Source organism: Pristiophorus japonicus, chromosome 13, assembly GCF_044704955.1.
Source record: "Pristiophorus japonicus isolate sPriJap1 chromosome 13, sPriJap1.hap1, whole genome shotgun sequence".
Taxonomy (NCBI): Eukaryota; Metazoa; Chordata; class Chondrichthyes; family Pristiophoridae; genus Pristiophorus; species Pristiophorus japonicus.
In genome coordinates this window covers 134,490,986-134,511,003 of record NC_091989.1, presented here as the reverse complement: position 1 = coordinate 134,511,003, position 20,018 = coordinate 134,490,986, and the positions used below count along the sequence as shown (strand labels likewise).

At 44.8% G+C, this 20,018-nt stretch overlaps 2 protein-coding genes across 2 annotated transcripts in view; one reads left to right on the top strand and one right to left on the bottom strand.

Moving 5' to 3' along the window:
• The window catches only part of adcy7 (adenylate cyclase 7), a 223,251-nt gene extending 218,010 nt beyond the window's left edge, over positions 1-5,241 (top strand). Inside the window, exon 26 of the mRNA XM_070898024.1 lies at positions 3,873-5,241. Coding sequence (XP_070754125.1) covers positions 3,873-4,004 — 132 coding nt within the window. The 3' untranslated portion in view covers positions 4,005-5,241. The remainder of the gene's footprint in view (positions 1-3,872) is intronic.
• A 6,236-nt stretch (positions 5,242-11,477) lies between these two features.
• The window catches only part of brd7 (bromodomain containing 7), a 22,269-nt gene continuing 13,728 nt past the window's right edge, over positions 11,478-20,018 (bottom strand). The window contains exons 5-8 of the mRNA XM_070896843.1: positions 19,825-19,970; positions 14,014-14,157; positions 13,002-13,145; positions 11,478-11,898 (exon numbers count right to left, since the gene is read on the bottom strand). Of these exons, the coding sequence (XP_070752944.1) occupies positions 11,792-11,898; positions 13,002-13,145; positions 14,014-14,157; positions 19,825-19,970 (541 nt within the window). The 3' untranslated portion in view covers positions 11,478-11,791. The remainder of the gene's footprint in view (positions 11,899-13,001; positions 13,146-14,013; positions 14,158-19,824; positions 19,971-20,018) is intronic.

The following is a 20,018-nucleotide window of genomic DNA, read 5'->3' as shown; positions in this document are numbered from 1 at the left end:
ATCCGGAAGGTTGTTTGTGTCCTCCTTAGTGAATACTGAACCAAAGTACTTGTTCAATTGGTCTGCCATTTCTTTGTTCCCCGTTATGACTTCCCCTGATTCTGACTGCAGGGGACCTACGTTTGTCTTTACTAACCTTTTTCTCTTTACATACCCATAGAAACTTTTGCAATCCGCCTTAATGTTCCCTGCAAGCTTCTTCTCGTACTCCATTTTCCCTGCCCTAATCAAACCCTTTGTCCTCCTCTGCTGAGTTCTAAATTTCTCCCAGTCCCCAGGTTCGCTGCTATTTCTGGCCAATTTGTATGCCATTTCCTTGGCTTTAATACTATCCCTGATTTCCCTAGATAGCCACGGTTGAGCCACCTTCCCTTTTTTATTTTTACGCCAGACAGGAATGTACAATTGTTGTAATTCATCCATGCGGTCTCTAAATGTCTGCCATTGCCCATCCACAGTCAACCCCTTAAGTATCATTAGCCAATCTATCTTAGCCAATTCATGCCTCATACCTTCAAAGTTACCCTTCTTTAAGTTCTGGACCATGGTCTCTGAATTAACTGTTTCATTCTCCATCCTAATGCAGAATTCCACCATATTATGGTCACTCTTCCCCAAGGGGCCTTGCACAATGAGATTGCTAATTAATCCTCTCTCATTACACAACACCCAGTCTAAGATGGCCTCCCCCCTAGTTGGTTCCTCGACATATTGGTCTAGAAAACCATCCCTTATGCACTCCAGGAAATCCTCCTCCATCGTATTGCTTCCAGTTTGGCTGGCCCAATTTATGTGCATATTAAAGTCACCCATTATAACTGCTGCACCTTTATTGCATGCACTCCTAATTTCCTGTTTGATGCCCTCCCCAACATCACTACTACTGTTTGGAGGTCTGTACACAACTCCCACTAACGATTTTTGCCCTTTAGTGTTCTGCAGCTCTACCCATATAGATTCCACATCATCCAAGCTAATGTCTTTCCTAACTATTGCATTAATCTCCTCTTTAACCAGCAATGCTACCCCACCTCCTTTTCCTTTTATTCTATCCTTCCTGAATGTTGAATACCCCTGGATGTTGAGTTCCCAGCCCTGATCATCCTGGAGCCACGTCTCCGTAATCCCAATCACATCATATTTGTTAACATCAATTTGCACAGTTAATTCATCCACCTTATTGCGGATACTCCTTGCATTAAGACACAAAGCCTTCAGGCTTGCTTTTTTAACACCCTTTGTCCTTTTAGAATTTTGCTGTACAGTGGCCCTTTTTGTTCTTTGCCTTGGGTTTCTCTGCCCTCCACTTTTCCTCATCTCCTTTCTGTCTTTTGCTTTTGCCTCATTTTTGTCTCCCTCTGTCTCCCTGCATAGGTTCCCATCCCCCTGCAATATTAGTTTAACTCCTCCCCAACAGCACTAGCAAACACTCCCCCTAGGACATTGGTTCCGGTCCTGCCCAGGTGCAGACCGTCCGGTTTGTACTGGTCCCACCTCCCCCAGAACCGGTTCCAATGCCCCAAGAATTTGAATCCCTCCCTGCTGCACCACTGCTCCAGCCATGTATTCATCTGCGCTATCCTGCGATTCCTACTCTGACTAGCACGTGGCACTGGTAGCAATCCCGAGATTACTACTTTTGAGGTCCTACTTTTTAATTTAGCTCCTAGCTCCTTTAATTCTTTTCGTAGGACCTCATCCCTTTTTTTGCCGATGTCGTTGGTACCAATGTGCACCACGACAACTGGCTGTTCTCCCTTCCATTTCAGAATGTCCTGCACCTGCTCCGAGACATCCTTGACCCTTGCACCAGGGAGGCAACATACCATCCTGGAGTCTCGGTTGCGTCCGCAGAAACGCCTATCTATTCCCCTCACCATCGAATCCCCTATCACTATCGTGCTCGCAATCTTTTTCCTGCCCTCCTTTGCAGCAGAGCCACCTACGGTGCCATGAACTTGGCTGCTGCTGCCTTCCCCTGATGAGTCATCCTCCCCAACAGTACTCAAAGCAGTGTATCTGTTTTGCAGGGGGATGACCACAGGGGACCCTTGCACTATCTTTCTTGCACTGCTCTTCCTGCTGGTCTTCCATTCCCTATCTGGCTGTGGATCCTTCTCCTGCGGTAAGACCAACTCACTACACGTGATACTCACGTCATTCTCAGCATCGTGGATGCTCCAGAGTGAATCCACCCTCAGCTCCAATTCCGCAACGCGGACCGTCAAGAGCTCGAGGCGGATACACTTCCCACACACGTAGCGCCCAGGGACACCGGAAGTGTCCCCGAGTTCCCACATGGTACAGGAGGAGCATATCACATGGCCGAGCTCTCCTGCCATGCCTTAACCTTAGATACACTTAAATTGGTAATAACAATGTTACAGTTCACTTACTGATATAAAAAATAAAAGAAAAGCTACTCACCAATCACCAGCCAATCACTTACCTCATTGGCTGTGACGTCACTTTTTGATTACTTTCTACTTCTGGGCCTTTTATAGGCTGCTCCCCTCTCACCAACTGCCGCTGGCTCTCGATCTCCCGCTGGGCCTTTTATAGGCCGCTCCCCTCTCACCAACTGCCGCTGGCTCTCGATCTCCCGCTGGGCCTTTTATAGGCTGCTCCCCTCTCACCAACTGCCGCTGGCTCTCGATCTCCCGCTGGGCCTTTTATAGGCTGCTCCCCTCTCACCAACTGCCGCTGGCTCTCGATCTCCCGCTAGGCCTTTGATAGGCTGCTCCCCTCTCACCAACTGCTGCTGGCTCTCGATCTCCCGCTGGGCCTTTTATAGGACGCTCCCCTCTCACCAACTGCCGCTGGCTCTCGATCTCCCGCTGGGCCTTTTATAGGCCGCTCCCGCGTCTCACCAACTGCTGCTGGCTCTCGATCTCCCGCTGGGCCTTTTATAGGCCGCTCCCGCGTCTCACCAACTGCTGCTGGCTCTCGATCTCCCGCTGGGCCTTTTATAGGCCGCTCCCCTCTCACCAACTGCCGCTGGCTCTCGATCTCCTGCTGGGCCTTTTATAGGTCGTTCCCCTCTCACCAACTGCCGCTGGCTCTCGATCTCCCACTGGGCCTTTTATAGGCCGCTCCCCTCTCACCAACTGCTGCTGGCTCTCGATCTCCCGCTGGGCCTCTTATAGGTCGCTCCCCTCTCACCAACTGCCGCTGGCTCTCGATCTCCCGCTGGGCCTTTTATAGGTCGCTCCCCTCTCACCAACTTCCTCTATTTCATGATTCCCCATCATATCATGTATATATTGGTCTTTAAAGAGTACATATACATAATTGGAATAGCTGAGTTGTTAGTTTGTATTGTCTATCATAGAAACTTCAAGCCATTCGGATCCCACTGAAGCCATCCACTCTAATCTCAGTTCCAAGTTCTTTCCAGTAATCTTTTATTCAAGAAAATTCCTTCTAATTTCCCTCTTTTATGCTTAAGAAATTTAATGTGTGTTTAGATTGGTATGCTACATGCATGATATTTTTCTGACTATTAACTTTAACTTGTAGTCATCAAATGATTTTTTCAACAACACAACTTGCATTTATATAGTTAGGTTGCAAGGAAAGAAGGGTCAAGGGTGTGTTTTTTGAAGGTGGGTGGGTCGGGGGTTGACAATGGCAGATTTGAAGGGGAGGGAGAACACTACCTAAGGAGAGGGAACTGTTAACGATATCAGCTAACATGGGAACCAGGAAGGGAAGTTGGGTAGTCAGCAGTTTGGTGGCAGTAGGGTCGATGGAGCAGGAGGTGGGTCTCATGGACATGATGAGTTCAAAGAGGGCATGAGGGCAGATAAGAGAGAAACTAGAGGAAGATGCTAAAATATTTGTGCATTAATATTAGTATTTTATAATTTTAGGTGACCGAAGAAACCTGCAATGTTTTGCGACGACTGGGATATTCTTGTGAATCCCGAGGACTTATCAGTGTGAAAGGCAAAGGAGATCTACAGACTTACTTTCTGTGCACAGACATTACCAAGTCGCACTGAATCCTAAACAAACTATACCAAGTCGCACTGAATCCTAAACTGACTATACCAAGTCACACTGAATGCAAAACAGACTATTTATGCAGCTCTAACAGCAGCAACATCAGGAAGCAATATTTTCAGTCCAGTTAAAAGATTGTTTGCCAGTGGCACAGTAGACATTTTTATACAAATGTCTAAACAGCAAAAAAATATAATTTGCAAATATGAAACTGAAAAACACATGACTGGGACTGAGATGACTATTTTTATTTAAAATGTTGGGGTAAAAAAATAACTTGTTTTTGACTGCACAATTGTAACTTTCATGATGTCTCTATTTGGTGAAAATAAATATTAAATTCCACTGCCCACTGTATTATTGCTTGTAGTACAAGGGCTAAACTTGGAAAATATATACAGTTCCACTCCAATTTTATGTATGTTGTGTAATGCGTATGTTTTAGGTTTGAATTATAATTTAACTATGTATTGTTATAGAGATAGACAGTCTACAAAACTATAAATGTCAGTAGCAATGAAAAAAAATTGTATACTTTTTGGACTTTGAAACTGAACAAATGCATTGTCAACAGGATTGTTCCTGACTGATCAGCACAGTTGTTACATTATACAGAAATGTGCTCATGTGTGTTCACTGTAAGTAGTTTTAAGAGTTTTGACTGCTGTAAACCATGCTGTCACAATGGGCCCAAGTTTCCACAAGAAAAGAAACGGGCGCCCCTCCGAGCTGGGCGCCCGTTTTCGCGCCTAAAACGGCGCCTAAAAAAGTCCTCGGTAGTCTGCACCTACTTACAGGTCCTCTGGCCCTTGGCGCAGTCAGCACGAGCTGTGGGGGGGCGGAGCCAGGTCCCGGCGCTGAAAACAGTGCCGGGACCTCTGCACATGCGCGCTACAGTCGGCACGCAAGTGCAGTAGCTCCAGGCGCCGAACTGTGTGGGAGGGGCCCAAAGCACGCAGCCCCTAGCCCTGGCCCAATGGCCTCACTGGGGCTCCTCCCACGGCCAGCTCCTGCTCTCCGCCTGACCAGACCCGACACTCGCTCTCTCTTTTCCCCCCCCCCCCCCCAGCCGACCAGACCTGACCCGACATCCGCTCCACCCGACACCCGCCCCCCCCCCCCCCCGCCCCGACCTGACCCGACACTCGCTTCCCCCCTCCGCCCCGAGACCTGCTCGCCCCCCCCCCCGCACCGACCCGACACCCGCCTCCCCCCCGACTGACCCGACCCACGCTCCTGTTCCCCGACCCGACGCCCCCCCCCTCTCTCTCTCCCTCCTCCCTCTCTCTCCCTCCCTCCCCTCTCTCCCTCCCTCCCTCCCTCCCCCTCTCTCCCTCCCTCCCTCTGTCTCTCTCTCTCTCTCTCTCTCCCCCTCCCGCTCAGCGGCACGAACGGCTGCAGAATTCTCCCTGGCTGAAGCACTTTCACACAGGTAGGAAGATGGTTTATTTAATCTTTTCGTGGCTTATAAATGTTTATTCAGGTTGGATTTATTTGTATAATATTTGTAGAAGTATAAATAAGGATTTATTGTCGAATTTAATGAGTTCCCTCCCCCCCCACCTCGTTCTGGACGCCTAATTTGTAACCTGCGCCTGATTTTTTAATGTGTAGAACAGGTTTTTTCAGTTCTACAAAAATCTTCACTGGCTCCATTCTACTTTAGTTTGGAGTACGTTTTCACTGTGGAAACTTTCAAATCAGGTGTCAGTGGCCGGACACGCCCCCTTTTGAAGAAAAAATTCTGTTCTAAACTAGAACTGTTCTACCTGACTAGAACTGCAGAAAAAAAAATGTGGAGAATTGCGATTTCTAAAATAGTCCGTTCTCCACCAGTTGCTCCTAAAAATCAGGCGCGAATCATGTGGAAACTTGGGCCCAATAAGTGGATTCTACAGTGCTTATTAGTGATTATTGCAGAATTCAAGGCTGTCCTCACCTATATTAATTTCTCAAATCTTGTTTACCAACAAATATAGTTTCAGCTATAGTGCTAAAAGTCACACAGGAGACTTGGCTTGTTTAGCAAAACTATGCTACCATAGGTTACATTTTCATCATGTTGCTGTGTCTTAAATTGATGTCATTTTGAAAAAAATATGTCTCCCAGCATTTAAAAATGGCAAGCTATTCAAATGACGCTCCATCGACCCTTGATGTTAGTGCATTGTTGCTTTCACTAATTACTGTGTAATTTCTTTACCAGCATCAGTGTCTAAAATCGTTTCATGACTGAAACAATATTGTAGAGTTTAACTTAATATGTGATCTTTTAACTGCAGAGTTGAGTTTATTTGTATTGTAATTATCCAACTTTAGAGTGGAGTCATGCTTTTTAAAACATGCGGTATTTATGCATGATTCCAAATTACTGGACAGCACAGCTGTCTTAACTATTAACAGCTTCAGGTACTCTATTTTTATCTAAAATATACTTGACCCAATCATGGTACTTGACAGATCTGGTACAGTCTTTCTATTGCTGCTGTGCCATGGATTGTTTTTTTTAACTTGTTTGTTGAGGAACAGCCGTACACTGTTAAGCATTGTACATTTTGTAAATTGTACTTTTCGATTTTGAAAACAGCATCTTCAATTTAAATGCTTTGTTATCCTGTATTTTAATACCATTTCATTATTTCTGATTTTATATGATCTAAATGGACATCTCAACTGAGCTAGTAAAGCGTACACTGTTTTAGGGATAGAGAACAAAACTGTATGGATTTATAAATATTTTTCTACTATTGGCATAAAAAAACAGGGAAAGCTATCTTCTTTAACAAGCTGTTAACTTTCTATGCCATGTATCATAAGTTGCTTATAGCTGATGAACTGCACATTTATGAATGCTAGTGAAGTAAAAACCAATAAATGTTTTTTTTCCAGCAATTTTGAAGCAAATAGGTTACAATAAATTAGATCTGTAATACTATAAATTGTCCGAGTTATTGGTAACAAGCAGTAGTTCAATGAAATTTGGGATAAAAATTAATCAATTCTGTATGTGTTTAAGCGTAAAATGTTCAAGTACATTCTTTTAATTTTGGTATTCCTTTAAACCATACCAAAGGTGATTGATCCAACTGGAATACCACAAGGTAATACTTATCCATTTCAATAATTTCTATTCCTCAACTCTATGTCTATGCAGAGTGTCCCCCCCCCCCCCCCCCCCCACCTCATTGAGCACTATTTTGCTTCTGTGAGGATGTGACAATAGGGCAATTTTAACTTTGCCCACTCAGTGGGAATGGAGTGGGCGTTTGGGTGAAGTCGCTGCAGAGTACATACTGCTCCATTCCCATCGGACAACACTTTAACCGCGCAGTTTTATTTTAATTGGCGAGGCGGAGGCCTCATAAATTCATGTAAAACATGAGCCTATGACTCAATTAGAACTTCAATGACATTCTAAAGCAAAATCATGGAAGCCCAGCTTGCCAGTAAAACCTAGTGGGATTAGTTTCTCAGAGGAACTGAAGCAGTATTTAAGGGGCACTTAACTGCAGGTAATTTGATCAGAGGACCTGTGTGCCATTGTGTTGTTTACATTGCCAGGTGAGTTTCCAGCTTCCAGATCACTTCTTCCTCACACATTTTGAGTTACTTATCCTCAGTAAGTTCTATCTGCTTGTCATCGCTGCGTCAAGCTCTGTCCAGACACCTAAATCTCTGCTTCAGCAACCCTATAGTGTGATCAGTGATCATCCTCTTGGTCCCGTGCCATTGATTATATCCATGTTGCTCAGGAGTGGTGAGGTTGTGGAGGGATATCATGAGCCATGGGTGTACACGGCACAAATCCCTTGTTCCCTTGCAACCATCCTGTCACTTGGTGGTGGGGGGGTTACAGATTGATTGATTGTGTCCAGGAATCAGCAGAAGAAGGAGGGCCACCTCAGCAACTTGCAACAAGAGTTGCAAAGGGTGAGTTAATTGCTCTGTGATTCCAGTGATCTGCTCATTTCCCCAGCCCTGGAAATTTACACACAGCCCCTTTGCATTAACAGTCCTTGTTGGATCCTTTAATGCAGGACTAAAAGGAGTGGTAATGAAATACTGACAATGCACAATTAGAATCTGCAGACCAAAGTGCCATATCTGTGCTAAAGGTGGTGAATTTAATTCCCAACACGATAATTGCCTTCCAATCTATAGTGCCTTTCTTGCACTACTCCTATAAGGTGTTCTCCTCATGGCAGTTGGTTGCCGGGAAGAGGGATGGAGTCAGTGGTTGGTGAACCGTGTTTGTGGCATAGACCAAAGGCAATGGCTTCGGTCTTTCCAAAATTTACTTGGATGAAATTTCTTTCTGATCTTTCAATACTGGGTGTCAGAGCAGCAGTATGACAAATCAAAGACAGTGAAGGGGTCAAAAGAAGCAGTCGTGAGGTAGAGCTGGGTGTCGTCATCATATATGTGTGTGTGCGCACAGGCATCTTCCACCCCCTCAACTGGAGTTCAGGACTAGAACATCAGATCCTTCATTGAAACATCTGTGAACTCATGTGAAATCAAGTCATCTTCGTTCGAAAGACCGCCTATGATGATGATGGTTTTCGGATGATGTCAAGAGGCAGCGTAGATGAGAAATAGGAGGGGCCAAGTATAGATCCTTGGGAGACAGTGCAGGAACATGAAGAAAAGCCACTGTAGCTGATTCTCTGGCTAAGACTGGATAGATAAGAATGGAAATCGGCGAGGACAGTTCCATCCAGCTGGATGACAGAGAGGCATTGGAGGAAGATGGTGTGGTCAACCATGTCAAAGGCTGCAGACAGGTAGTGGAGGTTGAGTTTACCACCGTCAGTCACAAAGGATGTCATTTGTGACTGATAGGCGGCCGTTTCAGTACTGTGGCAGGGGCAGAAACCTGATTGATTGGATATTCAAATATGGAGTTGCAGGAAAGATGGGCACAGATTTGGGAGGCGACAATACATTCCATGATTTTTGTAGAGAAACAGGAGGGTGGAGATGAGGCAGTAGTTTGTAAGGAGAGAAGACTCAAGGATGGGTTTTTTGAGTAATGGGGTGATGATGGCAGATTTGAAAGGGAGGACAATACCTGAGGAGAGGGAACTGTTAACACTACCTGCTAACATAGGGGCCAGGAAGGGAATATGGATGGTCAGCAGTTTGGTGGAATTGGGTCGAGGGAGCAGGAGGTTGGTCTCATGGACAAGGTGCGTTCAGAGAGGGCATGATGGGAGATAGAGAAACTAGAGAAAGATATGAAGTCAGGGCTAGATCTTGGGGGGGGGGGGGAGGGGGGGGAAACCTTAGAAGTTTGACCTGGTGAGCATGGGAAGGGAGATAAGCGGCAGAGGCAGCAGAATGGATGGTCTCTATCTTTGCCACAAAGAAGTCCATGAGCTCCTCACATTTGTTGGAGGCATGGGAGAGGGGCTCAAGAAGATGGTTTGTAGTGAAGAGAAGCTGGGACTTCTCTTTTCATTCCAAGATGATCCTGGAGTAGAATAGTTATGGCAGAGGAGAGCAGGTCCAGCCAGATTTGGCGTTGAATGGTTAAACCCATAGAGCCTAGATAAGGGCCATAGAAGGGGTACAACCAGGGTGAGGGAAATGGTTTTAATGGGGACAAAGGCATCAAAGATGGAGGTGAGGGTGTGACTGCAGAAATGTTGTGCTGAATGGAGGACCAAAGGCTGGTCAATCGGGAATTTGAAAGAGCATCTCTGAGTGACAGAAAAAGCTGGGGATCTTTAAAAATTGTTTCCTACCTGCAGAAATCTGATTTAAAAGCCTATTTTTTTGCCATTCTGCCTTCAGACACCTTGAATTGCTTCTGACTGCTACTCACAGAATTAGACCACTGGCAGGCCAACCCACCCCCTACCCAGTCAAGGATTTGCAAGACCAGGTATGGCATTCCGTAAGGCACTTAGTTGTCTTTTTTTGAGGTGTGACCTGAGGGACAGAATTAGGGGAGGCCGGCGACTCCTGGGCTCCACAGAAAGCTCATGGTTTGAGGTGGCAGCTTTCTCCTTGGTAGCTTGTTGCTTCTCACATTCCACTGGTGGGGGTTTGGCATGGGCTTTTGTCCTGAGGACACAACTGTGACTTGATCCTCACAATCTGTTTCACCAGTCATCATCACATCCCTCCCCCCGTGCTACCCATTGTGATGGATCTCCAGAAAAAGGTGGATGCGAAGAATGGGAAGACGACAAAGAGGGAGGATGGCTGAGTGTGTGTTGTGCGTCAGGAGTTGCCAAGGAAACAGTGTAGGCGCTCAGTCAGTAACTTGGCGTTAGCAAGATGCTCCTAACCTCGCAATCTCCCAAGAAGGCATCGTGTGACAATTTGCTTGGAAGAAGATCGAGTGAATGAGAGTAATGCTAGCAGTTGTGTATGTGCCAAGAGACATGGGAGAAGTGAAATAAGAGATGTGAGATGATGAACCTGCTAAAATGGAGGAAGAGGGTTCTAGGATTGTGCATGTAAGTAATTGTTGAGGGAAGCTGGATGAGCATAATGCAAGAGCGGAGTTGGAGTCACCCCTCAGCCTTAACCAGCATTCAGTGAATATGGCTTTAAGAGGGTGTGTACCCAGTGTTCTGCAGTTCTGGAGATGTAGGAGTTGGCAGTCAGTGCCAGTGCCAGTGCCACCTCCCGCCAGCTTGCATGAATGATAATTCTGAGTGACTTTTTTGGCACTCACTCAGGACTCTGCATAGCCTGCCTTCAGTAGGTCTGAATGAGTGAAGTTGTTGTTCTCTGGCCTGGCACCATTCCCTGCTGTCCTCTGGGTGGTCGAGTGATCATAATTCTGTACAAGTGTAATAAAAATATTGCATGTCGAGCGCCAAGCACTGTTGCTCTTAACTGTTTGATCTCCAATCTGCTGCTGAAGAGTGTAAACTGAACTGTCATTTTAAATACTGCACAGAATGTTTCTGGTAGTTTAGTTGCTTACATCAGTTTTATACAGATCTTACACCAGTGACTGCACAAATAGGAATGTAAATGAGCACTTGAAGCTCGTATCTCCCTCTAGGGGCCATCAGCAGACACCACACATTATTTAAAAAAAATGTGCAACAGCAGTAACTAATTTCAAGGAAATTCTAGGCCAGTGTCTTTAAAGGAAATAAACATCTTCATTTGGGATTCCCATTGTGTACCTAGCCTTTACTTATATTAGAAACTTTACAAATGCATAAATAGGTGCTTGATTTACAGGTCAATGACAGATCGGTGTCATGGGATGACTTCATTCATCATGGGCTTGTCACATATGCTGTACACCATTGTCCATTTCTAGGATCAGTCAACACTAGGCCTGTGGATGTTATTGTAGCTGTGTAAAATGATTTAAGGCCCCATTTGTGGTCAACTCACTCACTGCTTTCATTGCAAATACACAGATTACAGAGAGTTTAGATTTCCGATTCATATTTGGACACGGGGTAGAAGATTTAATACAAAGGGCACTGTGGCCTCAATCTGGTTTCCGAACAGCTGTATTTATTCACACACAATGCAACTGGAATACAAAGAGATTTGTTTTCTTCCTTTTGGTTATTTTCTTTGGAAGTGTTCATTTCCAATCTGTCATCTACTTATTGGTGAAAATGTGCAAGAATGTTTTTAAAAATACATTAACATTCAAGACAAAACAATACAATTTAGTGCAAGTGTTTAAAAAATCCCCACATTTATTATACACTTTACAGTACAAAATTTCATACAAAATTGTTCACCACTGTTGATTATATTTGAGATGAGACACATTCTTCCTACTTAATAATCTGACATTTCATATAATGATAGCAATTGGATCTTCTCCAGTGATGGCAATGGCTTGTTCAGGTTGTGGCAACTCGACAATTTCCATCTCCTCCACTTGGCTGCTGGTTTTGGTTCCTGCAACAGTAAGTTTACAGTCACTTCAAAAGTGCAGTAAATTGCTTGCTAGAAAAGGAATTGTATTGACTGGTCATGAATTAATAGAACTTGTAGATGAATAGTCTATCACACGTTCATCCAGTTATGAGACCATAAAATCTCTCATCGGTCTAACCACCCTATTGGCTGGTATAAAGATGGTCACGGCCGTGGAAAGTGCATTCTCATTGTGGCCTATCAATCATTCCACTTCTTCATACGTTTCTCCAAGGAAAGCATGTGAAGCTATGAAAAATTTAACTTTTCTCACTGCAGTGAGCAGCAGACAAAGGTTAACATGTAATCTAGAAAATTACCCAATCCTGATGCTGGAAGATGCACTAACCCAAAGTCCACATCACCAATTGGATAACATTTAATGAAATAATAGTCTCTTATTTCATGTTTAAGCTTTATAAACAAATACATGCTCCAGATAGAATTTTAAAAAAAAATGGTCTTGCTGGCTAAATGAGCTGTCTAATACAGTACTGGTCTATGGCGAGTTAGCGGATTGCAGTATGGTAAGGGAGGCATTAAAGTCGGTCTCTGTGCTTGTGGGGGGTGGGCACAATCACCTCGAGTTCCTGCTGTTGACTGCTATCCCTACACAGAAAATGAACATGAATACTGGGCAAAGATAATGACTACCATGGTCAAATTGCTTATCGACAGTTGACGTCCAGGATATGAAATGAAGACCTACCATTTGGGCAAGGTACCAAAGGGCTCCAGCACACACCAACTGTACTCAACCATGAATCAACACTCAGTAAAGAAGGAAATAGAAGTGTTATAGGCCTTACCCTCCTCCCAAAAAGTAAATGTAAGCTTTCAAGAACCAGACAACAAGAGCGATTCAGCATCTCAAATACTCAAGATAGGAGAATAGGAATAATCTTAATATAAACACAATAAATACTCTAGGTTGCTAGGAAAACTAAAGCAACAGATAATATTGAAAACACCTCCATTTAAAAAAAGGAATATTTGCACATTTGTTAAATCTCTTCCCACATATGCTGTTGTATGTTTATAATTCCACTTTTAAACTTTACCACTTGATTCTTCCCATTACTCACCGAATAATAAATCTGGTGAACAGCTGTCCATCATTTCCAAAGGAACTGTGATTCCCATTGCCTTGCGAATTCCAACAACACTAGTGATGTCCCCAGGAGCTACCTGGCTTGCCAATTCTTTCAGGTTTCCAGTTACTTTTTCAGCTGAACAAACATACATTAAAAGTTGCTATTAAAAATTGCAGGAGGTAGAAAAGCGATGGTCTTAATTGGCTGGATTACTGTACAATTGCAGCACAAGTCTGGAGTGATGGGACCGCTACACTGATGTGCAAATGAAGTGGGCAACGATCAACGATACTTTATCTCAAGTCTTGCGAGATCGCATGTGAAGGTCAATGTTTAAATGGCAATTTAAGCTCTGATACTTTCATTCTGCAATCTTTACATTCTATCCCAGACTGAAGGCTATGCATGAACTGGGTTGATTGATATTGCACTTGTTAAATTCTGGGGTTGATAATCAAGACTAAAAATATACACAGTCAATAGCTTACGTCAGAGTTCCTTTTATGTTTAGTAATGCTGAAAACTATTCTCTCTTCCAGAATTTTTAAATCATTCTACTCATCGATAAATATTCCAGATAGTTCACACTTATTTTTTCTTGCACACAAGTTTGCTTCAAATGCACTTTAGAACAATTAACACAAAAAGTATTAAGCATAACTCGATTTGATTTTTGAAATCCAAGAGCTGTTTAAGGAAAGTTTATTTTCAATGTGACATTTGTTTTTGCAAATAATAATTAGATAGTTATAATCCAAGATACATTTTTCAGAGGAAGACACACGTTGCAATGTTAAAATTACAAACTCAAATCTGGAACACACAACTATCAAAACCAAATGCTATCAACTAAGGTAGTTAATGCAGAAGACATAGGAAGAAATAGAAACAAATTTAAAAGATTTCTCCACTTAACAGCAAGAAAATAAATGGCATTATGTTTACAGGTTCTGTAAAACTTTCCTGTTTGTGTATTGCTGGTCATAAAAGTTATTTGACGTACCAATTAGCAACTCGCGAATGGAAGGTCCCAACAGACATAGCATGGCCGATGGGGGTCTGGTGCTGAAACGCTCATTCTGTGCTTGCTGAAGATCTTGTAACAACTTAGTAGTTTCATCCAGCTTCTTCTGGAACATCCCACTCTCTGAAATCCAGTAAGAGAATTAATGCTAAGAACTACAACAGCTATCTGAAGTTTCTATGTTGCCAGCTAATCAGCATTACCAGTCTGCTCATCCCTTGCAGCACTACAAAAGGACATTTGGGTGATGCTGTAATACTGGGCCCAAGTTTCAGGCCGCGCCGTTCCGCCCGTTTTTCGCGCCACAAAGTGCACCTAAAAAATACTTACCGATTCTCTGGCTCCCTGCAGGTCCTCTGGAGCTGGGCGTGGCACAGCACGAGCTGTGGAGGGCGGAGCCAGGTCTCCTGCACTGAAAACAGTGGGCGCGCATGTGCAGTAGATCCAAGCGCCCAAAACTGTGTGGGAGGGGCCCGAAGCCCTGGCCGAATGGCCTCACTGGGGCTGTGTGGATAAGGCTGCACCTCCCACACCCAGCTCCTGCTTCCTCCCGACCAGATCCGACTACCCCCCCGCACCCCCCCCCCCCCCCCCCCCGACTCTGGACCGGACTCGACTCTCTTACTCTTCCTCTTCCTCCTTTTCCCACCCCCACCCCCACTGGACCGGACCCGACTCGATTCCTGCTCTTCCCCCATCCCCGGACCTGACCCAACCTGCCCCCCGCTCCGTCCTGACTCGCGCTCCCGGACCAGCCTCACCCCTCCCCTGGACCGGAGCCGACTCGCATGCCCCCCCCCGGCCACCTACCTGTAAATCAGGTGCTGGGGGTGGACCCTGCCCGAAGTCTTGGGCCCGGCCCGTTCAGCCTCCCTCCCCTCTCTCTCTCTCTCCCTCCACTCCCCTCCTCTCACTGTCAGGAACAGACACTGACAGACAGAGAGTGAGAGACACACACACAGACAGACAGAGAGATAGAGACACACTGGAGGGGGGAGGGGGGTGGGGCAGCATGCTGTTGGAGGGCTCCCTGTGCTGCAGTTGGTAAGTAGAAAATGTTTTATTTATTGATTTAAGTTTTTTTTATTAATTTTTTTTGATTGATTTATTGGTTGATTTATTGATGTATTTATCATTTATTATTGATGATGGCTCTTTATTTGTAAAACTGAAGTGTTTAATGTTTGCAAACTTCCCTTTAAACCCCCCCCCCCATTCCCTACGCCTGATTTTCTGAGTGTAGACAAGGATTTTCGGAGCGTACAAAAATCTACACTTACTCCATTCTAAGTTAGTTTGGAGTATGTTTTCACTGCCTAAACTTTCAAAACGGGTGTAAATGGCCGGACATGCCCCCTTTTGAAAAATAAATCTGTTCCAAACTGAAACTGTTCTAACTGACTAGAACTGGAGCAAACTAAATGCCGAGAATTGCAATTTCTAAGATACTCCACTCTAAACCAGTTGCTCAAAAAAAACAGGCCGAAAGTTGGCCCCATTAGAATAGCCAGGGTTTTCCTAGAGTGCTGCAAGTGTTCCAGCTGGTTAAGAAAATGTTTTGAAATGCACAGCAAGATATACCAGTGTTCATTTAAAACTATCAATTCACACAGGCATGTTAAGGAAAACACCATATTGTATGGTAAATAATCAAAGACTAGGAAAGTCCAAAGATTTGAACCCTGGCCTACGCTGAACTCAACAATGGTTGGGGATGGTGCTGAAAAGTGGCCTGAATATTTCTCCTAAGGCAACAAAGAGAGAAAAGGGGATTATGGTAGGAAATCAGCCAGAATTCCTATCCCCGACCTATCTACTGACCCTCACTAGAAAGTCTGCAGATGCAGAGGCTGGTTAAAACCTTGGTCGTGATGCCACTTCAAGTTGAATAGCCTATGCTCACTGTCAAGGGTTACACATGTAGAATGGCCACTTGGCAGACGGGACTGCCATCACCCATGGAAATGTTTCCAGAATGAATCATCACCTTCCGGAAAGGGGAGGGGAAGAGTGAAAATCCAACATTTTAGATTAGATAACTGGAGGGGAGAGAAGCACAAATAGATTACATGATTGGTACCTCATCTGTTGGAAATACCCAGGTATAGTCAGTGATTTTGAAATTGTGAACGAGCATTTAAATTGCACGGGGATAATGGTAAATCTACATAAAACTAGGAGGACCATATTGGAGTGCTGTGTGCAGTTTTGGGCTGCATACTACAGGAAGGATGTTGAGATGATAGGGCAGGTACAGCAGAGATTTACTAGGATGCTGCCTGGTGTGAGGAAATACCAATATTAAGGAAGACTTCAAAGATTGAGGCTGTTTCAGTAACAAAGGAGATACACAGGTGACTTTATTGAGGTGTTTAAAATGATGGAAGCAATGGAACAGAGTGGATAGAAACAGACCAACTCCAATAATTGAGAGGTTTAAGACGAGGGAACATAGCCATCACATTAAATGTATGAGATTTCAGAGAGAGCAAGAGAAACTTCATGCACCCAGCATTTCCATTTCTATAGGAGCCTGAAATATAGCAATAGGATGTCACTTATCAAAACTTGGCTTAAAAAAGAACAAAGTTTTCTAACCAATATTAAAGTACTCTCAGAAGTGAAGCTGGGATTATCATATTCATTTTTAGTAATGAGAAGATTAAACCAGAGAGCTCAAAGCAAAATTTAATTAGGCATCCCATTGGTGTAAACTAGGCGAGTGTAAAGAGCTGTGATCAACTTTACTTGTGAAGCAGTTCGACTGCTATAACGAGCGCTCGATGTTCCTCAGAGTAAAGCCTTTTCACAAGACCATAGCTGACAAACTACCTGGTATTAGTATGCCACAATTTACAAAAGTCTGAACAAAACAGACTGCGTGAGGGGCAAATTGAGAGGCGGTTAGGTTACTGCCATGGACCTATGGTGTTCCAGCAGTCAAAATTTTAACTGATGGGATCAGCACATCTGCATAGCCAGCTGCATTTACGTAAAGCGTCACTGTTCAAACAAAACCTTCCACATTCTTCTGAGGTTTCCGCTGCCGAACACTGATGGAAATGCACCCCATGTATTGTACTAAAATCTAACAGAAAATGACAGGGTTTTTTAAATAAGACGCAAGACTGACTTGTATTCTTTCCGTTTGCTCAGACTGTCTCGATTGTGTCACAATCTGGTGCAAATCCCTGCGTATGGATTGAGTGCAGCCGCTCAGTTTCTTTTATTAGCTCCATGGGGGGAGATATGTGCAATTTGCTTCACTGAACAGATCAGCCATTGCCTAATTAAGTAGCTAGTAAGTTATTATTGTTGTGCAAGGAAGGGAGTAAAGAGAAATATATTCACTGCTGTGCAGCAAATCAAAGTGGCAGGTGCAGCAGGAAATGAGCCAGATGTGAGTGACTGCTAAATCTTGCAGCAGTTTAAACTGCCTTCTCTAAATTAGCCCATGATGTGTGTTTACCTAAAATTAGGACACATTCAAGTTACAAAGTTCACTTCATGTGGATCTAGGCAGATTCAGGGCAAAATCGAACCTATAATTTTCAGTATAAATGGGTCAATTCTCAAAGAGTTCTGATAAAAACAAAACAGAACAGGTAAGCACAAAATCAGCAAGTTAATTTTTAATCTAACGCTCTGTAATTAGTAACGGGCTATAAACAGGTTCTAAAAAAGGTGTCAATCAAAGACTCATGACAAAGGTCAGGGTGTGTGGAGTCAGCTGCCATGTGGAAGAATGGATTGAAAGGTGGCTACAAAACAGGAAGGCGGGTAGTTGAGGGACTTTTCTTGGACTGGCAGAAAGCAGGAAGATGTGTCCCACAGGGATCTGTGTTCCGATCACTGCTCTTCACGTTATACGCAAATGACTTGGATTCATTTGGTGGTACGGTGTCAAAATTTGTAGATGATACCAAATTTGGGGGGGGGGGTTGCTAATAATGTGGAGCACTGCACCAAAATACAGGAAGACATAACCAGGCTTGCACAGTGGGTAGATAAATGGCAAATTGCATTTCAATATAGCGATGCGTGAGATGGTTCATCTGGTAGGAAGAATAAGGAGGTCACTTATTCCTTAAAAGCTAAGGGGTCAAGATTCCGCCGCCCGCTAGAACGGCGCACATCGGAGAGGCCCGCCTAATTTATAGAACAAAAATTGCGCGAATACTTACCTCGCGATTCTCAGATAGCTGCAGGCCCAATTCCACCTCGGCGCCGCGCAGCAGGAGCTGCTGGGGGCGGAGCTACAGCCCTGCACCAAAAACTGTGCCGGCAGCTATTGCCGGCAGCTGCGCATGTGCGCAGTAGCTGGCGGCCTGTATCCGGGGCGATGACCCTATCCCAGGCCGAAGGGACGTCACCCCTATCCCCGACCGAGTGACCTGCGCATCTTACCTCGGCGGCGGGGCCCGCCCTGCATCGGCTGCATGCGGGGCTTCTTCTTCATCGTCTTCTCCCCCCCACCCCCCATCTTCCTCTCTTCTCCCCCCCACCCCCCATCTTCCTCTCCTCATCTTCCTCTCCTCTCCCCCCCCCCCCCATCTTCCTCTCCTCTCCCCCCCCCCCCCCATCTTCCTCTCCTCTCCCCCCCCCCCCATCTTCCTCTCCTCCCCCCCCCCCCATCTTCCTCTCCTCTCCCCCCCCCCCATCTTCCTCTCCTCTCCCCCCACCCCCCATCTTCCTCTCCTCTCCCCCCCACCCCCCATCTTCCTCTCTTCTCCCCCCCACCCCCCATCTTCCTCTCCTCTCCCCCCCACCCCCCATCTTCCTCTCCTCTCCCCCCCACCCCCCATCTTCCTCTCCTCTCCCCCCCCACCCCCCATCTTCCTCTCTTCTCCCCCCCCCCCCAAATCCTCTCTTCTCCTCCCCCTCCCCACTTCCTCTCTTCTCTTCCCCCCCCCCCCCCCAATCTTCCTTTCTTCTCTTCCCCCCCCCCCCCCATCTTCCTCTCTTCTCTTCTCTTCCCCCCCCGGTGCTGCAGTAGGTGAGTAGAAATCATTTTTTATTTATTGAGTGATTTTTAATTTTTTTTATTTATTTTGATTGGTTTATTTATCATCTATTATTGATGATGGCTCTTTATTTGTAAAAGTGAAGTGTTTAATGTTTGTAAATCCCCCCTCTCTTCCCCCCCCCCATCTTTTGTTCCATACGCCTGATTTCTAAGTGTAGGCAAGGTTTTTCAGAGCGTACAAAAATCTATACTTACTCCATTTTAAGTTAGTTTGGAGTAAGTTTTTGCTGTCTAAACTTGCAAAACAGGCGTAAATGGCTGGACACGCCCTCTTTTGAAAAAATAAAATCTGTTCCAAAATGAAACTGTTCTAACTGACTAGAACTGGAGCAAACTAAAGGCCGAGAATTGCAATTGCTAAGATATTCCATTCTAAACTAGTTGCTCCAAAAAAATAGGAGCAACTCAGGCCGAAACTTGACCCCTAAGAAACTAAATGGTGTAGAGAGGTAAACAGATAGGGTGGATGTGGAGATACTGTTTCCACTTGTGAGTGAGTCCAGAATAATTGGGCATAAATATAAGATAACCACTAATTGATCAAATAAAGATGACGGTAATGTGGAACTCACTGTCACATGGATTGCTTAAAGCAGATAGCAGTGATGAATTTAAGGGGAGATGATGCATACATGGGAGAGGGAAGCGAATGGAGGGACACAGGCACAGAGTGGGAGGAGACTTTATAAACAATTGGGCTGAGTGGCCTGTTTCTTTGCTGCAGTATCTGTGTAACTTTAAAACAGTTCTCAGAGGTTACATACCTTGTGATTCAGGCTCCACATTTATTACCGACTGTAGAGAAGCAAAGCTGTCATTAGCACGGCCACAGCCAGATTCCAACGGCCGAGGAGACTCAGCTGGGGTAACCTTGATGAAGCAAATTGACATTTGACACACAAAGGAAATTCTGCTTGCATTTTATACTTAATAAGGAGTCAGCTGTGGGTAAAGTACT